Genomic DNA, 23,236 nt, shown 5'->3' on the forward strand with positions numbered 1-23,236 from the left:
TGGGCCCAATCCTTTAATAAGGATGCTGCTGCTGCATCAACCTCAGAAATGAAGGAATACCATGGGAATCCAGAACTATCAAATTTCAGCTCCTAATTGAGGGAGGCCAGGGGTTGGAAAGAGAGGAGTATTTTCCTCATTGCAGCTCAAATCAGCTTTCAAAGCAGAATTGCAAATGGGTATGATAGAGCAGATGGTTCAGCACTCCCATCTGCATGTCTGGAAAACAAGAATCTGAAAGAAAAAAAATGTGTGACCAAGCTCCAGAAAAGTCTGAGCTGCCTCCTTTATTCCCATGAAGAGAAGAGTGGCTGAAGTATCTCATACTGTTCACAAGCTAGAATTAAATCCTTGTGAATTCTCCAAATGGGTCATTTTTGTGACCATGACTCAGTATGGTATTCTAATTGATCCCTGACAGGTTCTTACTTCTTTTGCCCTTTCTGCATTTTATCAAGGCACTACTTGCAATATTTTTCTTCTAGTTCTGTACTCTGTGCAGGAACTGGCAGCTAAAGTCTTGCTGTCTACTGCCCAACACTGGTGGGCCACATCCCTTCGGCCTTCTGTCAAAATGAGTATTTCCAGAGTTTTCTGTGTAAATCTTAAAACCTTATTGGAAATTAGATCAAAGTCCTTAACAAATTAACAGACACTGAATATTATCAGTTTGTATGTTAGACCACCACCCAAAAAAGCTTTTGGAACAGAATTTTGCTGTAAAACATACTAAACATTTTATGGTAGCCTGGAATGAACATTTAGGGAGTGTCCACACCAGTCTTTACAAGTATGTTAACTATCTCACGTAAATTACCAACCAATTAACTTGAAGTAAAAAATTTGAGCGATGACAAGCTTTGTGAATATTATCACGAAAAATGTATGTATGTATACACACAATAGAAAATTTGCAATTTTGAAGAACAGTGCCAGATGCTTCAGAGGGAAAGAACAGGGCAATTTCAAGTGATCCATCCTCCCATCCAGTCACAGCTTCTGGCAGTCAGAGGTTGAAGGACACCAGAAGCATGGGGTTCTGTCCCTGGCCATCTTGAGCTAATAACCATTGATGGACCTATCCTCCATGAACTTGTTTTCTTGCATGGATAAGTACATCATACCTGGATGACAAAGTGCAATTTTTTACAGCATGCAGAGTTCCATGTATTTGGAAACAGGCATGCATCTTCATAGATCCATTAAGTCTGCAGAGTGCAAGGCACCAATATTCAGGAAGACACAGTGAGTAAGACCATTGTGAGGTTTCTAGGTTAAAAGGAACCTCCAAGTTAGAATGAATCCAAAAACATTTTTAAGTTTCAGCTGCTCCAAAATGTTAATTCAAATAATAAAATAGCTATTTGCTGAGCCCCAATTTAAATAAAAATTATCATGGTAGGATGCGGTCCGAGAAACATCAATTTAACTTGAGAAAAATAAATCAAGCTGTGTATGAGAAATCAACTTTATAATGGGGGAGTTGTTTCAACCTTAACTAGAGAGATTATGGAAAGATGACCTCTCTCCATAACCTCTCTAGAAGTATTATATTTTTCTTTTCATTAAATAGGCTGAGTTATTTTAAATTTCATGTAGAAGGCACTTCTTACCTCCATCTAGTTTCATGACCCTTCTTATTTCTGCTCTTTGTTGACCAGAAGAATGGGGCATTCATGTGATACAATCACTTTACAGAATACTTCCTGAATCTTCTCCATTTTAATAGATCGTATTTTGTCTATTTGATTTCTGCTGCGCATAAGTCTTCAATGAGTTCTCACTGCCTAGCGCTCTTAAATTACAACCGACTCAGAACAGAGTATGTACAAGTAGTTCAACTTATCCATTTCAAATAAGCTTTACCTTAGATTCTTCTACATCATTACTTCTATTTAGAAACTGAAATATTTTATCTGCTTGTTGCAGCATATGCTCAATTAGTGGGTGACAAAATTACATTCATTATGGATATTAATGTAGCCCCTTCTCTGAAGAAATGTCCGCATAAAGGGGGAGTGCAATAGCTGCGCTACAGCCAGTATGGAGTTGAGAGTCTTATGGCTCAACCTAACAAAGTTATATCATGTTCCAGGACACAAGAGGTTTGAAAATCACTGAATACTGACTGGTCTTGGTATTGCCCCCCTCCAGCATTAAAGGCTCAGATTGACAGCGTTTGTGCTGCCAAATGTTCTGCAGACAGGTATGGATCTGCCTTTATTAGTACTAGGCAAAGGAATCAAGCAAGCAGATATGTGCTTAAGCACAACTGTGGGGAAAATGCCCACACCCACAAACATTTTGGTTGAGTATGTTCTACGTAGACACCTGCTAATGAACTTTAATTTGATTTGAGAATAAATGCACAATACAAAAAAGTAACTACAGTATTCAAATTTTATATAAAAAAGGATCACACTAATCAACTAACCTCATTTCCTTTACAACTTCACATGAATGTTGTATTTTAGTATCATTGTGACAGTCCTAAGACTGCAGACCAGAGGAATGCAAGCTGTTCCAAGAATCAAAACATCAATAGTTTGGACTGACATATGCCTTTGTTAGATGGCGAAGGAGAAATGCTAGAGAGGGGAAGCTAGGATGTCAAATCAAAGTGTCAGTCTTCTTCCTTTGGTTTCACTACTTCATATACCTTTGAAAGGCATTAAACTACAAATATAGGTGAAAAATAGTTTAATATTGTTCAGACCTGCTGATGCTAGCCTAGTCAGAAAATCAGGCATCTCATTTTGAATTTCTGAACTGAAAAACACAAGTGTAAGCTCTTCTTGAAGAGCTCTTGCAGGTTAAAGTTTGTCATTGAAGTTACAGGAGCATTTATCTAGCCTGATACTCATCTACCTCTTATGAGATTCTTTTTTCTATACAAACATTGATGTGATCACTGCATTTTATCCAATAAAAGATAAGCCAAAAGAAGGAAAATAAATGTAAACCAATTTTATTTTGCTTTTAGGTAGTGTTCTTAAAGCACTACAGCATGGTAAACAATGTAAATTAGTATAAGTCATCTCAAAAGCCAGAGTTCTCTTTTTATGAGTTGTTAAAAAGATGCAGCCTATTCTAACAGGATAAATATTTTAACCATTTCACTTCGAGTTAATGAAGGCTCACAAATGAGCAACACTCCTCATTGAGGAAAACAAAAAGCTGTTGTCGACAAAGCGACAGCACACACACAAAAACAAAAGAACTGTGTAAAAATAACTAACTGTACTGTGTTCCCATACTCTTTTGAAGTTGCTTTACAGTGGGATGATATGCACATGATCTTGCTGCAAACTTGTCATATTACTTGTAAATACATGTAGCCTAGCCTTACCATTCAGTCCAAAAGCTGCTAACTGTTCAGGTAATGCAGCACTATACTCCTCTGCTTAACAATCAACTCAGTATGTTTTACTCATTATCTTTTCTTCTAGACTGCAGGGCAGGTTAGAAAGAAAATGATCCCCTCATTAAAAATTGATACTTTCACAGGAAAAATGTGTAATTTTGAAATAGACTTAACAAGGTATGTTTTACCTCTCTTTTCCCCGTAGCCACAAAATGGGCATGAAGTATTTTCTTTTAAAATGCCTTAATTCTCAACTTCATGCAAATCTAAATAAAGATGACCAAAACAAAAGCTTAAACAATGGAAGGATATTTCACAGAAAATTTCTTATACAAAAAACACATAAGAAAAAGGGCCACTAGGTGACATTTTAATTTACAAATTGGCATCATTTTGGTCAATATCCAAGTGCTGTTTTCTTCTACCACAACAAAGCAGCTGTACAGAAAGAAAACTGCATAACTGGTTTTATGCATTTTAATCACACATTTCCTCAGGAATTTCATGTGGATTAAGGATGCCAGGTACAGACATCTGAAGCTTATGTTTCTCCTCCTGAGCCTGTCGAAGGGCTGTTTCTCTTTCTTCCAGGAATAAATCAGATGTGTCTTCACCTGCAAATTCCTACACAAATAAGTAGTTTAGTTAGTTCAATGTAAGTGTTTTGAAATCCAAGAATAAAATGTAAGAAGTTTCCAAAACCCAGACATTTTATATATAAATATGAAAAATCAATTTCACACTTGACTGTCAGAACCAGAATTTTTTAAAAATAATTTTCTTATGCAACAGTTGTTGCCACTAAAGCCTAAATCATTATAATGAATGTAGTCGCACCCTGCATGATATTTGCATTTTCACTAGCTGCTGCGGGTGGGGATACCAGCCTCATCTTTTGAGTGGTCAGTATTTGGGGTCCCATTGAAATGTAGGCATTACAACATCAAAATGTTAGAACTTGAATCTACATTGTAATTCTATTTAAGATACTTTACTGAGGGACATTCCTTCCTTTAATTATCTCTTGAATGCCAACTTTTATTTCTATTTTTTTAAAAGGAAATAGAATGGAATCCTGACTCTAGGAGATACAAAAAACAAAAAAGTTTAGGCTCCTGAGGACTGAAATGCTTTGGCTATCCCAAGTTAAATATAGGGGAAACTGGGTGAAATATAATAGCCTGTGATATACAGGAGGATCAGGCTAGAAGATCTAATGGTCCCTTCTGGCCTTAAACTATGGAATTATTCCAAAACCAGGATTGCAATATGGCCTCTATTTAAAAATGGGCTTACTACACATCTCCCAGTTTGGAAAGATTCACAGCTGCATAGAAATCCATAAGGTGCATCAATCCATTCTCTCGGTCTAAGTAGTCTAAGGCAACAGGCATTTCTCTGCACCCTTACTGAAGTGGCCAATAGTCAAGACTGTGGCCCTACAACTCTGAGATGGTGAATTATAAAAACACGCTGACCTGTTGCATGACTTTTCATAAGTGAACCAGCCTCTTCCGTTTTGAACACCACATTCAACAGTCATTTAAAATTTACGCTAACATTCTAAACATACCTTAATTTGGACCAGGAAATCCCTAAGGTGTTCCTTGAAAGCAGGAATATCCTGATTTAAACTGAAGAGTCCTGTTACAAATAGCTTAACCTGTGCACTAAGAGTAAAAATACCAATTAGTACATGGGAAACACAAGAACCATGCTAAAAAATTTTTTAACAGACACAGCACACTTACTCTTGCAGATGAGGAAATGCAGATTTAAGAAGATTAGCAACATATTCCTGAATAAACATTTGGTTGTTCAATGGATTTCCAGGGTTTAAAGGTGTACTTATTTTTCCTTCTTCTACTAAATTGAACATGTATGCAAGAATTGATGCATGCATTGTCAAACCTGCATATGTAAAACAGAAATGAAATTACTTGTTACTCAAAATAAATTCCTTTATTGTTTAAATGATTGCTGTACTGTTTCCCTCAACCTCAAGCACACTCTTACCAGCAGTATGTGAAGTGTCTGTTACAACAGAAAAAATATGCTGAAGAATGTCACAGAAATAAGTCTGATAAAAACTCTGAGCAGCAGCCTCTTCTTGTGCAACGTTTTGTAATAGAGTATAAAGTATCTGAAGACCTGAAAGAAAGCAAAAGGGTGAAAATGACCAAAATCTTTTCCATTAGCTTTCCTTTCCGGAAAAAATTACATATAATCAAGTTCAGATTTGTGCAAAGAGAAGTCTGACCTAGACAGAACTATGCGAACCAATATGGAAAGATTTTCCAGGAATTTCTTCAAGTAGCTACCATATTTTTGTGGATTTGTTATGTTTACTAATTATCAGCACCTCAGGCCCTTACCAAACAAAAATCGTCCACTTAAGTGATACCTTTGCTGTGATAGCGTATATTTAATTGCAATAATCACATAAAAGCAGGTCAAGTAAAGCTGACTAGAAACGCCTAAAAATTTTTTTGTTGGAATTTGCTGATATCTAAATGTTTTGCAGAAATGGTTAGATTTAGTCAAACTTCCAAAGAAATCCAGATTTCCTGCAATCTCCCCGCTTGGCTTCTCCACAGTCCATCTGGTGATCTGCTGAGACCAGGCTTTTAGGGTCCACAGCTCTTGGGCAACCTGCCAGGCACTTTCCTAGAGGGAAAGGACCCCCTGGCTTCTAGACTTCTGGGGCCAGGCAGATTCCTGACTCTGGGAGTTGAGCAGCTATAGGATCCCCTGCTCCCAAGCTCCTCAGCAAACCACCAGGCGGGCTGTGGCCCAGCTGGCACTCAGGCTCCCCTTTAATTCACCATAAGGTTGAAGAAGGGCTGGAAACCTCAACTCCTGGAACTCTCAGAGCTGGCACTCCCTGGCTCCCTGTCAGTTGGACTACCAAGGACCTCCCCACATGCCAGGCTGCAGCGGAGCCAGGAACCTTGGAAGCCATGGCAGCTAAGACTGGAAATGACAGTTCTTGTCAGTTTCACTGCTGCCCTGAAAATTGACTAGACTCCTGTCATTTTCAATCCACAGCAGCCATGACTTTTCAGGGTCCTGGTTCTGCTGCAGTGACCAGACAGACAGCTGGGGACCTCGGACAGCATATTTCATTTTGCAATCACCACATTTTGTTCTTCCAAAACAAAACATTATATGATTTCAGTTCTGCAAATTTTTTCTAAGTTTTTGGCTTTTTGTTCCAATTTGGGATAATAAAATTTCTGAAAATTAAGTAGTTTTTGCAGAACTGAAAATTGGTTTCCCATTCAGCTCTACTACCAATCATCATCATTAACATTACAAAAATGGCAAACACCAAGCTCCCTCCATCACTACTGTTCGGCAACAATTTGGAGAACAACCCTATAGTTAGATACTTATTTAACAACAGATAAGCTCATCAGACCTTGCCCCTCTCTCTATACAACAGGCTGCATTGCCTAAAATGGGGGAGAAGTCTAAGGTCTGTGTAGGGATATTAAAGAAGGTACTAACTGATTCCCCCAAGTGACAGTGACCCCCCCGGTTCACCAAGTACAAAAATCCCCCCAGGTTCACCAAGTACAAAAATCTTTTAAGTTCTTATGTTAAAACTTGTAAGCTCCTGTCTGCAGAAAACACTGATTGTATCTGTCCTGTGAAAGATACTCTATTACTATGTGAAACTTACAAACAAGTTAATTGACTTTGTTCTTGAAGTAAACACTATGCTAGCCTTAAGATGTAACTGATACAATGTAAACAAACAGACTCTCACCCTCCGTGATTACAGGGCCGGGAATCTCATAGGAATTAACACATACCCCAAAAGTGGTGGAGACAGTAAATTAAAATATAGTTAAGATATGGAATGTATGTTGATGAATGTTTGATGTACGTGAATGGTTAGGGAGGTGCCAGCCTGGAAAGGATCCATCGGCTGAAGAATGTGTCAAGTGGACCACCAGACAACCCCCGGAGGGTAAACTGGGATCCACTCCCAACACCTGGAAGGAATGTGCCATCTGCTAATTGAGCCAACAACAGCAGGATGAAACAGTTCCCATAGACTAACACAGGAATTAATTCCTATAAAAATGGACTCTAAAAACTCCGGACTTTGAGTCCCTGGTTCTGCTGCCAACCTCCAAGAGCATCAGGTGCATCTGACACAGACTCGGCTCCATCCTCATGACCAAGATACCTGGCCAGTAACTTGGCATGAGCAACTTCTAAGCTGGTAACTATAACACCTATACAGAACCTGAATGGATGATTGTGTGAATGAAGAGTGTGTGTGTGTGTGTGTAATAAGTAGTGATAGGAATAAGTAGTAAAACAACCTTGTTTGCTTTTATTTTTTGCCTTATTATATTTACAATAAATGTGGCATCTTTGCCTTATCCCTCTTAATAAGATCCTGCTGGTTTTTATTATATTGGTATAACATTTGTTAGTTTTCCAGTGTATTTGAAGATAGTCGGATGGCCTGCACCAGCATCTCCAGACATCTCCCCCTTTCTGAGGAACTCCCTTCTAGTCCCAATATGGATGCCTCCTATTGGGGTTTCCTTCTTGTTGAAGGGTGGGGAGCTACAGGAAAGGAAAGGAAGCCAGCAAGGGGAGCAACAATAACAGGTACCCTCTCCTGGCTGTAGGACACTTGCATTCAAATATTTTAGCTTTATACACCTAGACAGACAGCAGAAGCCTGTGAAAATAATGACTAATGGAAAATATTGATACAATATAGCAATACCACCTCCACAAATATATATTTCCCTAAGTTGATCTACATATCACATACTCCCTCAAAATATAAAATTCAGACCTATTAACTGGCTATATTCAAGTTTATAAGTTTAAAAATACAGTAGAACTCTATTCACCTGTATCTGCAACATTTCTCATTGTGTGTTTGAAAGCCCAAATAATAGAATCCAAAACAAGTTTGAACTGTGCAGGTGGAATGGCCAGGAATGCTGGAAAGCAATGAGAATTTACTGCTTGGAGTAGCAAGAAAAAGTTTGTTCTATGTTCAGGATACTCTTCAAAGTCCTAAAAAGAGAAATACATAATGAAATTCCAAGTTCCTTAAGCAGCTATAGTACACACCACTAGCTATCACCATAACAAAAATCTGACCCAGTAGCAGAAACAGCAGCAGCTTTTCAACCCAGGACAGCCTTTTTCCTTTTAAAAAATTATTATATAAGGAAATATTAACAATTTCAGGACAGTATATGGACTCACTGCAATGCTTTTTGACTTAGAGTCTGATTAACTCATCAGAACATAAGATTATCAAATTGAATCATCAGTCAAGCCAAAGTTCTTCTAGTTAACATGTAAGAACTGTGCAAGCCATTCACATACCACTTAAGTTTGTATACAACAGTAAAATACAAGAGTCAGACACTTTGCAGAACAGAAAAGGGGCAGAAAGGATGCAGCAGAAGGGGGAAGTTTCACAATATGCTTGCCTTATAGCACCAGGAGCCCATTAGAATCCCACCGTACAACCGCTACTATTTTGTGAGGTTACATGTTTGGTGTAGCCACAAGGCAGTTACTTTACATAGCATGCTCCCTTCAAATCTGGTGGAAGCTACATTGTTCACTAGTATACATGAACATGAGGAGAAGGGTGCAGGAGGAAGCCAATGGTAAATGCCATTGGGAAGACCAGAGTAGAGTAGAGGAGCAGACCCTCTTCCAAGGTGCTCTGGATTCCACGTGGATGGAACCTGATTACACTGATGCTCAGGCTCTACAGGGTTTGAAAACTGTCCCCCCCACCCCACACACACACTTCCTCCCACAAGATGAAACAAGTTTCCCTGAATTTTTCTTCTTTTTGCCTATCAGGAAAAAAGGGGACAGCCATTTAGGCCTAATTGTTAACTCCAAACCACACAATCTCTTCCTGCATGCTTAGAGAAATATGAAAACCATAAAGGAGAATAAAAGGACTTTGGAACAGTTTGTAAGAACATGATAAACACAGTTACAATTTAAAAAAAATTGGAGAAATGTTCAGGCAATATTCTAGAAACAGGTCTGAGGATAGCATGACTCCAAAGTATGTTTTTCCTCTTAGAAAAAAAGCTCTCTAGCGTTTATAAGCTACTAAATAAACAAGACCCCTAGGAGCAGGTTAACAATCTGTGGCTCATACAATGAATTACTGTATTTTCTCACAATGGGGTATCACTTTTCACAAAGATTCAAGGGCTAGTAATTACAAAATTATGACTGGAGTCTTATTCACCTGACAGCTGAAGGAAGAGCTGGGACAATATTCCAGTTCCATGAGTATCAAAACCTTAGTTGCTTTTGACAAGAAGTTTTCATTAGTAACGTAAGTCTTGTCACAATCCACAAAGAGGTAACCTGATGTGTGGCTCAGAAACAGCACCAACTCTGGTGTTGATATTTTGGGAATTATTTCTGGCCATTTCTTACTTTGTATACTACCTTTCTAATAGTGCTTCTCACTCTGACATTTCAAATGTTATGAAATTATGTACATATCACTATAGGTTATACCATAAGGATTTAAATCACACAAGGTATTTTACCATATAACTGCTCTAAGGATAAGTTGTTTTTCTTAGCTTCCAAAAATGGAGGACTAGCAAGTAGTTCTTATTTAGAAGTCTTTGGAAGTTTAATGCCGTGGGTTCCCAACTGTGATCTACAGGAACCTAAAATGTCATAAGGCTGACTCCTACTAGCTTCCTGCTGTACAGACTTATAAGCTCTTAATTGCAAGTTCCCTTTCAAAAAGCCAGATCATTAATCAAAAATTTCAGTCTTGGGAGGCTAAAAGTGAGATGTGTAAATCCACATTAAGGCACCTATGTTCAAAAAAAAGTAAGCTCATTAGGGACTTGAAATAAAATCAATACTTTCTTAATTTCTTTACCACATAAGCACTTGCTGCAGGAATGTTAAATAATTTAAAAAAGGAGGGAGGTGGTCCACAAGACACTATTCAGATGGGGGTCACTATGAAAAAAAAATTGAGAACCCCAATGTGTTGACATTTGGGGCTGGATTCACAAAAGCACTTATGCCCTTAAGTCCCAGAATCAGGCCCAACTGATTCACAAAACCCCAGTTAATGGCCTCTGAACCCTGTAGGCACCTGAAATCATTTGGCACTTGAATTATTGCAGTAAATATTCCCTAGGTGTCTATGTTTCTGCCTCTGAGCATGTGTTGTACAGCCTCATGCTAGAAGTCTGGATGCCTAAGACTCAGAGCAATGCACAAACTGGGAGAAAGTAAGTGTTCCTCAACTTAGCTTCTCTCTGGGGGCCCGATCCAATAAGCGTGCTCAGCCCTAACTTACTACATTGAATCCCTATAGGTGAGCTTGCATAAAAACAGCCAGTAGTTGGGAAGAGGAGACCCTCCCTCATAACTTTTAGCCCACTGGTTAGGGTACTCACCGGAGATGTGAGAGACCACTGGTTCAAGCCACTCTCTCTCCCCACTGACAGGGAGAAGGGATTTGAACAAGAATTGCTGCTTAAGTGAGTGATCTAGCCACTAGGCAATAAGGTATTCCGAAATAGGGGTTTCTTTAGTCTCCCCTGATGACAGAGTTCCACTGTGGAGCAGGAGAACTGGTCCTAGGTCTCCCTACCTCTCGAGTACGATAATCACCAGGCTATAGACCGGGGTAGGCAACCTACGGCACTTGTGCCAAATGCAGCACACGAGCTGATTTTCAGTGGCACTCACACTGCCCAGGTCCTGGCCACCGGTCCAGGGGGCTCTGCATTTTAATTTAATTTTAGATGAAGCTTCTTAAACATTTTAAAAACCTTATTTACTTTACATACAACAATAGTTTAGTTATATATTATAGACTTATAGAAAGAGACCTTCTAAAAACTTTAAAATGTATTACTGGCACGTGAAACCTTAAATTAGAGTGAATAAATGGAGACTCGGCGCAGCACTTCTGGAAGGTTGCTGACCCCCTGCTATAGATACACTCATGCTTGCTCTCTTTGGCCTAATGATTCTTTTCAATATTTATGCACAGTGCAACAGTTCACCATTGGGCTGAAGAGAGTAGAAGTATAAGAATGACTCTATAGACTGGTGGTTAGAGCACTCACAGGAGGAACAGCTTCACAGGAGAGACTGAGGGAGCATACACATCAGAATATCTTCGAGCTGAGTCGCTATGGCATATCTCTGAAAAGTGGCAGATGTCTGTTCAAATCCCTTTTCCCCCTCAGATGATGGTGGGAGGACCTGAACTGGGGATATCCCAGATCCCAAGTGAGAAAAATTGAGGGAGCCCCCCCCACTTACAAAAACAGCATAGGCACCGAACACCAAGAGAGGGTCTGCAGCTGAGAATCCCAAGCAGAGGGAGGTGCCTTACCACAGCCTAGACCCAGGCACCTATCTCCAGCTGCGGCGAGGCTAAGTACATATCCCTCAGTTTAACACCTCCCGCTGGCTACCTTAGGAGGCGCCTCCTGGCTTTTGTGAATCCCATTCTGAGGGGCCTCTCTCCCCCCATTCATTGTAAAGGGAGCCAAGCCACCTAACTCAGGCTTTGTGAATACCAGTGATTTTCTAGGCACCAAAAAGTGATGCATGAGGACACTCAGCATCATGCCGAAGGGTAAGTCTATACAGCAATGTAAGCCTGGGTTTGAACCCAGGCTCTAGCCTAACTCCCTGCTTGCACCCACACATCAATTGTGCTAACCTTGGGCTTGGACCTAGGATCCCAGGACCTTGCAAGAGTGGAGGGAGAACCTAGGGGCCAAGCCCTATTACTTTCCTGTGTGCACGTGGCCCTGGCTTTACTTGGCTCCCAGAAGTCCTCCAGATGTATCCCAGAGTTCCCAGCGGCAGAGTAGGAGCACTGCAAACAGCCAGCGCAGTGGCTGCACCATTACTGCCTGGCTGAGCGTGCTTCCTGTTCCTGCCCTTCTCTCAGTGGTGGCAGTTCCTGCTCTGGCTCCTCCTCGCTGCTGTGTGGAGCTTGCAGGGAGCAAAGGTGACAGGCAAGAGGCAGCTTCTGGCTGCCAGGATGTTGGGGTTTAGCCCTCCCCTGGCCGTATTGAGCCAGGAGCTCTGCTGCTGCCCCTCCCTGCAGGGCAGCTGCTTGGTCTGAGTCCGCTCTGTCTCTTGCTCCTGGTGCCCAGGCAGCATGGACTATGAGGGCAGTGAGTGGGAGCCAGACCAAAAAACTTCCCCCAGCCTTCCAGGGATCCCTTATCCCTGTCTCCCAGGGTGTGACAGGGGCAGGAATAAGGAATGCCTGGGAGGGTGCTGGAGGACACTGCACCCCAATTCCTGTGGAGGCACTTCATCGCTCCGCAGCAAGCAACAGCCAGGATGAGGTGCATGTGTCATTTTCCTCTGAAAACTATATTTTATCTTATTTCAGAATAAACTAACCAACCAAAAACTCCTTAACTGAACATACCATTTTAAAAATTAAGAATTGTAAAGTTTCATTTTAATAGTTTGACAGTCATGGAGACTGATGTCCTCATTATCGTTAGAACAGGCGTACATGGGCATTTTCCTGCCAGTGTGACTCAACCTAGAGCTGGAGACTACATGGTAATTCAGTATAAAGCCTTCTGAGACTGCAGTCATTCTACTGAGATAGCCACCAAAGGAGCTTATTATGCAGTTTATGTACTCGTGTGCTCCTTATGGGCACCTGAATCTCATCAACAGCAGCATCACAGTTTGGAAACAGGGTGGGAAGTAGCATTTTCCCACAATGCACCACATTCCCAGTGCTAGAATTTTGACACAGGGTGGTGGGTGTGCTAGGCACTATAGAATAGGGTCTGTGTGCTGCAACATGGGCGCCAGAGCCCTAAGTTCAAGCACAGGTCAGAAAATTCAGGGTTAACATGCAGTGTAGATGCTGAAGCCCAGGGTTCCCTGACACCGGTCAGCTGACGCAAGTCCCACCAACCCTAGGTTTACATTGCTGTAGAGACATATCCTACGTTTCTTTGTGAATATAGTCCTTGGCTCCTATACTTGGGGAAATGCTGTAATATCACCTATCACGGTCATATCTGTATAATCAGTAGCAATAGCCAACTCCCTAGTAGGCTTTGTGGAATGTCTGATTCTCTGCTTGGGATATCTTATTTGGTTGGTTTTATGTGATGTATTATGGAGACTGTAGGTATCCAAACACAAAAGATTACCACTTACCTTATTGATCATATTTAACGTGCATTCAAAAACAGCATCAAATATCTGAGGTATTTCAGCAGTAATGTGTCCCCCCAATTTATTTACAATGATAGCCATTGTACTGAGTACTTCAGGTTCTCTAGCAGCTGGAACATTTCTCTGGTAATCAATGAGGACTGCATCCAACAAAGGAGGAACAAAGTTTTCAGCTACCTGGTAAAGAAAGCAGAACATTGTTAGATAACTAAAAGAGTGTTTACAATAATTGCATAATTAATGCTTTGTAGCAGAGTATGAGTTACTTTAGATACCTACAAATAATTTAGGTCCTAAATGCATTTTTTAAAAAGGAGCTTGCCAAATATGTACATGCATATTACTTTTCCTGTAACCAGCAGTGACCCCTTTAGAATTATTTCTACCCTAGTAATCATTGTTTTAGATTATTGATCATGTAGATCCATTTATTAAATCTAGTAAATCCTCTCGGCTATAGCTCATACAGTTGTTGCAATATCACTTTATTATGTAAATCTCACTCGGGTCTCCTGAAAATGAGTTGCTATGACAAAAGCAGCGAGTGTTAATTATATTTTTGTTCTGCTGTAAAAAATGTAGATTTCTCCCAGAGTGTCTTATTTATGAATGCAGCAAAGAGTCCTGTGGCACCTTATAGACTAACCAGCGTATTGGAGCATGAGCTTTCGTGGGTAAATACCCACTTCGTCGGATGCATGTAGTGGAAATCTCCAGGGGCAGGTATATATGCAAGCAAGAAGCAGGCTAGAGAGTTTAGAGTTTCCCTTCTTGATTGCATATATACCTGCCCCTGGAGATTTCCACTACATGCATCCGACGAAGTGGGTATTCACCCACGAAAGCTCATGCTCCAATACGCTGGTTAGTCTATAAGGTGCCACAGGACTCTTTGCTGCTTTTTCAGATCCAGACTAACACGCTACCCCTCTGATACTTATTTATGAATATTGCTAGTTACTTTAAAAATCCACTTACCATCTGAGGATCGTTGGACCTGCTCACCCAACCAGAAATTAGTTTTAGAGTTTCCCTTTTTACTGTCCTCATACTTCTAATCAGAGGTTGTTTCGTAACCATTTCACCTGAAAAGGTTTTAAATTTTATTACAACTCAGTTAAAAAGGGTTTGTTGATATTTGAATATACGAAAACTGACTTTTTACACAGAAGTTTTATGCCAAGTTGTTGTCAATCCTACACTTCATTTAGCAGCTCACGCTCTTTGTATGTGCCTATCCTATGCACCAAGTAGTCTCTCACTGGGAAAATATTACATCAGTTCTAATCTCCTTTCCTTTTCACTCAATGCCCCACGTATTTTGGTCTCCTTCCTTTTGCCCTATCTATGGCATATGATGTCACAAGAGCAAGTCAAAGGGATTATGACCGTGCAATATAACTGCTAATCTGCTACAGTATACTACCAATGGCAGGCAGACATGCTCAAAACAGCCTCCAGCTGTGATTTTATTACATTACACCTTCCAACCTATACATACTATGAAACACTGTCTAGGAGCAGATGTACATGATTGGCCAGTTAGTTGTCCTCTCCCCCTATCATCTGTCCAGAGGTTGCAGGACCTCCACACTATCTACAATTGATTGGAGTGGGTCTTGCTTTACAGTCCTACAGACATTTGTCAGAACCATGTTAAGTCCTGAGACAGGTGTGATCCAGAACTATGGGATTACCCAGTAGTTGCAAATCCAGCACTTCACCCCTACAGATAGAGCTTCAAGAATATAACTTCTGAACTTCATAACTACACATTTCTTGGCAAGGACAACTGCTGGCCTTTGGAGCTGCACAGAATCAAAGATATACTCTCTGGTATTGAAGGCTTCACAGAGATCAATTGTACAGAAACTCTATAAACATCAAGTACTACAACTCTACTCACTATTCATCTGTGCAAGTTCTACCTGTATTATGTAATGAATTTGTACATTCCCAAATACCAGCATATGGGTAGCACCGACTGGTACAGCAGAGATGGAAAAGCCTTTAATTGCTCTCTTAGAACGTCCTATGGCGCAAAAGCAAGACCTGTTCCCAAACTACTGTAACCAACCTCCCCAACCTACCTCCGTTGAGAGAAAGCACCTTATATGTAATATTTGTATTTTTGTTTGACAGAAATGTTATGCAACTGTTAATTTCTTTCCAGTAATAACTTTTGATTTATAAAGTCTAGGCCCTGAATTTCAGTACAGATCATTTATTCAGAAGACAAAAAGCTCTTATGTAGCAGCAAAATATTAGCTTAACATATTAGCACTTTTCAAACAGGATAACTGAAGAATGAAAAGGGAATTCTTGGCTCTGATTTAAAGAAACTACAATAAGCCAAATTTTCAAGTGTGCGTTTTATTGCAAAATATGGGATGAGTTTTCACTTCCACAGAAAAATATTTACTGTGTTTTACAACCCCACAATTTTTCTTATTCATAGTTTAACAGTACCAACTCTTTTTCCATCAAGAGAAGACAGAAGTTTATCTGAATATAAAGGCCAATAAATCTCTCATTACTCTGAAAGGCCAATATAAAGTTAAGTAAGCTATTTCCTACAATAAGCATGTGGTTATTTATTGATTAAAAGGAGATAGTAAGAGTAGATGGTATTATTCCCATTTTGTTAGAAATAACATGGAAATTCTTACCATTAGCCTGAATAGCTGCAGAAATATTTTCACTTAGGCACTTGTACACATTCAGCATATCTAAATAAATTCTTCCAAGCTGTATCACAAAGGGGTGTCCGACTGCTTTACATGCTCTTACATTTGTTTTCAGAATGCTACCCAGCTGTTTAACTGTTTCAGGATCCTTTAGAATATCAACATTCTATTGAAGAATAGTAATTAAGTTAGTCTCATTAACTGAACAAAACTGAGCTTCTGGTAATTTTTTATGAAATAAAAATTCAGTCAGTCAGTCAGTCATTTCAAACATTTACCCTATCAATGTGTTAAGACTATCTCACTGCAGGAGACAGCACCTATACTGCTGCTGTGGCTCATGGCACTTAGTGATGGCAAGAGCGACAATGGGATGAAATTGGGATTACTTCAATATCGCTTTTCTGGAGAAGTATCATGTACATGAGGAGCAGTACAAGTATAATCCCAAAAGCATAAGGACAGGGGAATGGGAGAAGAGGCACATGAGAAGGTAAAAAAAAAAAAAAAGTGAGAAGAAACAATGGTCCAATGGCAGAATAAGAGATAGAGAACAAAGCTTGTTCTTGTCACAGCAGGGATCTGCATAAGAAAAACAGGTCTCTTACTTTCCTTCACAAAAAGGAGGATTGCTCTTCAGTGCATAGCTATTAGCAGTGGCTGGAGGAGAAGACAACCCTCCTACCTGGAGTAGTGTTACATTAAATGTGTGGTGCACGTGAAGGGGGGGGGGGGGGGGAAGGAAAGAAGAGTAGATCTCTTTTGAATACACAAATTAAACCCACAAACAGGTAAGCACCATTTTATATTAATACAAGAAATATGCTGCTAAATTCTTTAAAAGAATATAAAACCCACTTCCCTTTTGTTCCCCCTCCCCCATTTTCACAATACTTTATCATGCCAATTATCCTACTACCCAATATTTGGCCAGGTACCTCCAGAATTAGTCCATGCAATGCCAGATCAAGCACAAAATTAAACCTTATTAAAAATCAAACATTCAGCAGGATCTCTCTGAACATAAAATACTTAGAAGTTAACATTTCCATGGTGCTCTTACTTTTGTTGCCTGCTGAATTATGCTGTCCCACACTTGATTAGGGAGCAACATGTATTTTTCTATCAGATGCTCCTGTACAGTTTGGTCAGTCTGTGCCCCAATCATGTATCCAACAGCTTCATAGAATGTATGCACCTGATTTGAACAAGAAACAAGTGAGATAGGAAGGGAAGTTTTCAGAGTTAAGACCTAATGTTAAAACACTTCTTTATGCAGCCATTCCTATATCTCTAGTGAAAGATGCACAATTTTTAGAAGTTGTTCATGAAGAGTTGAAGCAGAAAGTATGTTTTAACTGAGAATATTCCCAACACACACTTTACACCAAACATCAAAATTGACTATTTTTGGATGTTTGCTGGACTCCATTAAAACTCTTTCAAACTTCAGATTCTTTCATCAGGTTTGTTTGCAGGTTCCCAGTTTTTTTTTTTAAACAACAAGGTTTATATCAAACTGGGGTATCGGGTGTACAGCAGGGAGGAAGGCCTGTTTTAACAAACCCTATGAGGTCCGCCAAAGTAAGGTACCTGTCCTACTGACTCAGTAAACTATACAGTGTAGTGTACTGTAGGGAAAAATGGAGAGGGAATGGGGAAACAAATTGAAATTTTGTCACATTTAAAAACTGTTTAGAAAGAACACTTAACATGAGTAAAAGTATTTTATTCAGTCCTTCTCCATGCACCCCATTTACCTCCCTCCTCTCCTTCCATATCCCCACTCCTTTGCATCACCTTCATCTTCCTTTCACATTCTATCAGTCTGTCTTCCCCATCCTTATTCTGCATCCCTCCGAGAGCCACACACTGCAAGACCAGGGAGCTCAGATGCATGACACCTAATTCCCTTTTAGTACATGTCTCCCTCCAATTTCTTTTAGGGTACATTTGGAGGGTGATTAAAAAAATCACTTACAATAGGAAGCTAATTATATCTTTCAACTATGGAGTGGCTATCACCACTCCCTAAACTAGATCTTCCCCAGATGCTAAGCCATTTTACCCACAGAGAAAGTTGCAAGAATCACTGCTACAACATATACAGTAAGTTTGTGTTTGTCTCTAGTTTTATCAAACTATGGTTCCCATTTGGCATAATATGTACTGTTTGTTTTACCTGTATTCTTGAACATTTCAGTAGTTGCATGCTGTTGGTGGGATACTACTCTATGCCATGTTAAAATCATTAACAAATAAAAACAATTAGATGGAAAATGTTTGAATAATTTTTGGGATAAACATTTTAACAGAACTTAATTCTTGTTAAAGAAATAAATGGGAACCCATTAAACCCACTTAATCTCCTGGAGAGGAGGAAGAATGAAGTCTGCTGAAGGATGTTAATTAAACCCCCACACAATGACATACGCATTCTTCTAGTGCCACAGGATTATGCCCTACCAGCAAGACTAGGAAACAGAATTTAAGTCTTCTAGAAAGCACCACCACCGTTTCTCCATCGCTTTTAAATACTAGCCAGAGCTACTACGTATCATTGCTGAATTTGACATACCTGCTGTGGCTGAAGATCACAAATGATTGTATTAATGTTGTTCAGGATCTCATCAATGAATGGCATGACTTCTCCCACTTGAACCTGAACAAAGTGTCGGCGGCATTTCTGTGCTATTTTTATGAAAGTATCACAAGCCATATCCTGGACACCATCATGGGTTTCTAAATTAAAATATAATTGTGTGAGACTTTTATGCTCTTTACAAAGATTCTACAGGTGTGTGTACGCGCGCGCACGTACACACACACACACACGTGTGCAATCAGCAGCTCCAATATGAAACTAATATTTGAACATTTAGGTCCCCAAAAATTTAAGGTGTTAGTGAGCAGAAAAGTGATGAAATGTCAAACATATTTACCATGCATGAATTCAAATAGCTTGTTGACTACTGTCTTCAAAAATTTCCAGTGAGCTCTCAAAAACCGTGGATATTGACCTACTATATACATGATATTTGATGCAATAATAGCTTTGTTATCTTTCCCTCGCTTTTGTTCACAGAGTCCCAGAAGATCCTGCAAGGGGGGAAAAAAAAACGAAAAAAAAAAAACCTGTACTTGTCTTCCTTTTCATGTTTAATATTTCTATTTTCTTAGAACTGTGATGGGGCAAAATTTAAAGTACTATAACCAGCAATGCTAAAACTGTAGTTTGGCAATACCTGACAAATACCAAAAAGATCACCAAATCAGGCTTCATAATTGTTTCAATGCATTTGAACAATGGAGATTAAAGTTAGGATATTAGAATTACAGAGATTTACTAAAACTTTTTGGAAGGACAAGAAAGCAGTTTTCTACCCAGAAATTATTTTAAATACAGCTCATTAAGAGTTGTCACATGAACTTAAATTCACTTCAGGTATGGATGTAAAAGTGTAAGCAATCCTCAGTGTTTTGTACCAAGTGAAGGCAAGCAGTTTGTGAAATTTATTTAATAAAAACCAAGCAGTCTTGCGTTCTTCCTGTAGTATAAGGGACTGGCTACCTACTAGTCTATATTGGTGAGTATAAAAGAAATGACAACTGAACGAAATAATTTAATATGAATTACTGTGTGAATTTTTAAAACATGGTAAGAAATGCCACTTTTCTAAGGAATCTTGAATTTTACCAAGCAGAGCCTCAGTTTTGACAGGTTTTCCACTCCACCACACATCTATTGATAAAACTAAAATTCTAATAAATCTAAAATGTATATGGCAAGAATGCTATTCTCCCCTCACTGCCTATAGCAGTGAAGGTTACAACCTTAAAGTAAAGAGAAATGCATGCTAAACTTAACTTCTTCTGAATTAACCCAGTGTAAAACTTATCTGGGTAATTTCTTTGATAGGCATGATAGCCAAGGCTCCTTTTCACATGATTTTATACAAATGTAATATATCCTGACTAGTCAGTTTGCTTTTTTCTACAGTGTAGTTCAATAAAAATGTGCAGCAAATGTTAATATCTTCAAAGAATTTAAAAGAAATCGCCATTGCACTTTTTGAACCTACCAGCTGTTCTGGCGTGAATGTGAGGAACCCACAAGTTTTATGACATTATACCTTAATTACTGTAACAAGAAATCGTTTTTCATCCTCTTCATGCATTGCTCCACTGATTGACCCAATAGCCCAACAAAGAGTATTCAAATTCTTCCATGACCATTCTGTTCCATTCACTTGATTGTGAAGTTTTTCTGTCATTATTCGTTCAGTATCTGCATAATCCAGATGTGTAAGATAAACTGAAAGAAACAATTACATTTTAACATGTTACAAATCCACTTTTTAAGCAGTCACAACTCCATAGCAGAGTTTGAGTTCTATTTCATACATATGCAGTTTTCATACAAAACTACAGCATATCCTTCCTTCAAAAGTTCACGCTGGACTGTAACTTTAGGATTTAAGTAAATGTTAGTTTACGAGTTAAAAATAATTAAAAACAGGGTTCTATAAAAATTTAACATCTACGTAACGTTTTTTCTTTGTCCTAAACAAGATAATGCAGATAGTTCACACTTTCTATATAGTTAACGTTAATTGAAATCTTGTTCATAAACTGCATTTGGAGAACTTAGACTGCTATTAAGCTAAATTACTAACAATGGTTGTATCTAATTGTTAAGATTACATAGGCTCAGGTAACCCGTAAGTGAGGCCAATGTGACATAAGTGGTAAATCAACCCATCCCCCTCGTTAGTGTGCATGCAACAATTCTATTGGTTGTAATGACTCAGTGCTATAATGGAGATGGAGTTCCCACTCGTAGATAACTTGATTCAACTGTCACTGTTCTTTCAAGATTCTGTGGATGCATGCTACCTTGGGCCTCATGTTGAAAAGTCCCTCACCGCAGTGCTGCCTGAGCTCCAGTTGCACACAGACATTTCAAGACTTCAGAGACAGAGCTCTCCCACACTCAATTTTACACAGCAATGGTCTCATTGACTGTCCACCACATCAGTAAGTCAGCTGCAACTTGAAGGCCAGATTCACCAATATGCTTTGGCTGCTTTGTACTGCTCTGGCCGTTCTAAACCCAGTTTAACTAGCTGGTGCACTCTTAGTGGTACACCAAAGTAGTCAAACTACAGTTAAAATAAAATAATAAAAAAAAAAGTGACTTAAGGTTGACACGTATATTTACATCATATTGCAGGGTAACAATGTTTCTTGTTTAGTGTTCCTGTATGAACGTTTTTTTTTGTTTTTGTTTTTGTTTTTTTTAAAAACAGAGCTAAGGAATTTCCCTGAAACAAACTACATCAAGATGAAGTTGAGGTTGAGCATATGTATCAGTAACAGGTGTAAAAAAAATTTCCAGGGATATGATGGTTGTCTCAAAACTAAGCACTAGTACACTCAAGCAACCTTAACTATGCCTGTAATGTCAGGAGAGAGGAAAAAGTATAGATTAAACAGACTCAATAATCTGGGATAACCACCATTAAAATGCCTTACTCATAATCCTATATTTATTCCACGATGTAGCAGAGTTGGGTGCCTTATGTTTAGATTTCTATTAAGTATATCTTTAACTCTAAATTTCTATGGTTTAGAACACTGTTGTAAGATAATTACACCAGTGTAACTGTTTTATTTTTTAAATCCTGAAGTTACTGATGCACACTTTCAACATCAAGGTTTTTTTGGGTCTAGGAATATACAAGATGAACACATTACATGGCTAGAATTCAATGACCAAACTGGAAGGTGAAGAACCATCACTGAACAGATGAAGATATCAAGCAGAAGAGTAGATATATTACATACCTAGAACAAATGCTGAAGACTACTGTTTCTTAGGTATGTAATAAACACTGATCAGGTATTCTACAGAGTGGTCAAAGGATGTGATAATGTTCACAACTCCTACAGATATTTTGCTCAGACAATCTTAAATATGGTGGTTCACAGTGCTTGCCAGAATTATTCATGACTAATAGATGCACAATTTGTAGTCTAATAATCCAAAGTGGGGTTTTTAATTTTTCTGAATTTCCTTTAGTAAACCTTTAGATTTTTTTAAATTATACATTGGAGAAGTAAATGAAGTATTTTGTATATTTGTTCAACAAACATCTTGATACTTTCTAGCAGCAGAGACTCTTTCATAATGCTTAGTATGAATGATTTCTAATGTTTCATAATGGAAACACTCTTTCAAAGTTGTGATGTAATGGGAAAACCAATTTTATTTCTACTATGCATGATACTGTCAAGATGGTAGCTTGTTGCTGGTTCTTTTTTCAAAGGAATAGTTAAGCTTAAAAAAAAAAATTCTTTGCAAGTATCAGAGGGGTAGCCATGTTAGTCTGTATCTGTAAAAAGCAACAAAGAGTCCTGTGGCATCTTAGGGTACGTCTTCACTACCCGCCGATCCGGCGGGTAGCAATCGATTTCTTGAGTTCGATATATCGCGTCTCATCTAGACGCGATATATCGAACCCCGAACGCGCTCCCGTCAACTCCGGAACTCCACCAGAGCTAGTGGCGGTAGCGGAGTCGACGGGAGAGCCGCGGACGTCGATCCCGTGCCATGAGGACAGGTAAGTAATTCGAGCTAAGGTACTTCGACTTCAGCTACGCTATTCACATAGCTGAAGTTGCGTACCTTAGATCGACCCCCCCCAGTGTAGACCAGGCTTCATAGACTAACATATGTCTGACATGCGTCTGATGAAGTGGGTATTCACCCATGGAAGCTTATGCTCCAATACATCTTAGTCTATAAGGTGCCACAGGACTCTTATTTTTTATTTTATTTTTTATTGACTACACCTTCTGAAAAGTTCTCCTTTGGAGCTGGTATGTCATGTCTCAGACAAGGAGACTTGTAAAAAGTTGTTTAAGGAGCCACAGGGACATGCTGGCTGCT

The 23,236-nt window shown here is 39.2% G+C and overlaps 1 protein-coding gene across 4 annotated transcripts in view; it reads right to left on the minus strand.

The window, feature by feature from the left end:
• Positions 1–2,952: 2,952 nt before the first annotated feature.
• XPO1 (exportin 1) overlaps positions 2,953–23,236 on the minus strand; it is a 73,188-nt gene continuing 52,904 nt past the window's right edge. For 3 of the 4 annotated variants that reach the window (XM_039530545.1, XM_039530544.1, XM_039530547.1), the window contains 12 exons: positions 20,418–20,599; positions 19,227–19,383; positions 18,863–19,026; positions 17,348–17,482; positions 16,267–16,450; positions 14,576–14,682; positions 13,580–13,774; positions 8,248–8,416; positions 5,381–5,515; positions 5,116–5,275; positions 4,938–5,034; positions 3,842–3,988 (listed from right to left, as the gene is read on the minus strand). In XM_039530545.1, the coding sequence (XP_039386479.1) occupies positions 3,842–3,988; positions 4,938–5,034; positions 5,116–5,275; positions 5,381–5,515; positions 8,248–8,416; positions 13,580–13,774; positions 14,576–14,682; positions 16,267–16,450; positions 17,348–17,482; positions 18,863–19,026; positions 19,227–19,383; positions 20,418–20,599 (1,832 nt within the window). Of the gene's footprint in view, positions 3,989–4,937; positions 5,035–5,115; positions 5,276–5,380; positions 5,516–8,247; positions 8,417–13,579; positions 13,775–14,575; positions 14,683–16,266; positions 16,451–17,347; positions 17,483–18,862; positions 19,027–19,226; positions 19,384–20,417; positions 20,600–23,236 lie in introns of all 4 variants that reach the window. The other variant, XM_039530546.1, reaches the window with a different exon arrangement.

This window comes from Mauremys reevesii, linkage group 3, assembly GCF_016161935.1.
Source record: "Mauremys reevesii isolate NIE-2019 linkage group 3, ASM1616193v1, whole genome shotgun sequence".
Lineage (NCBI taxonomy): Eukaryota > Metazoa > Chordata > Testudines > Geoemydidae > Mauremys > Mauremys reevesii.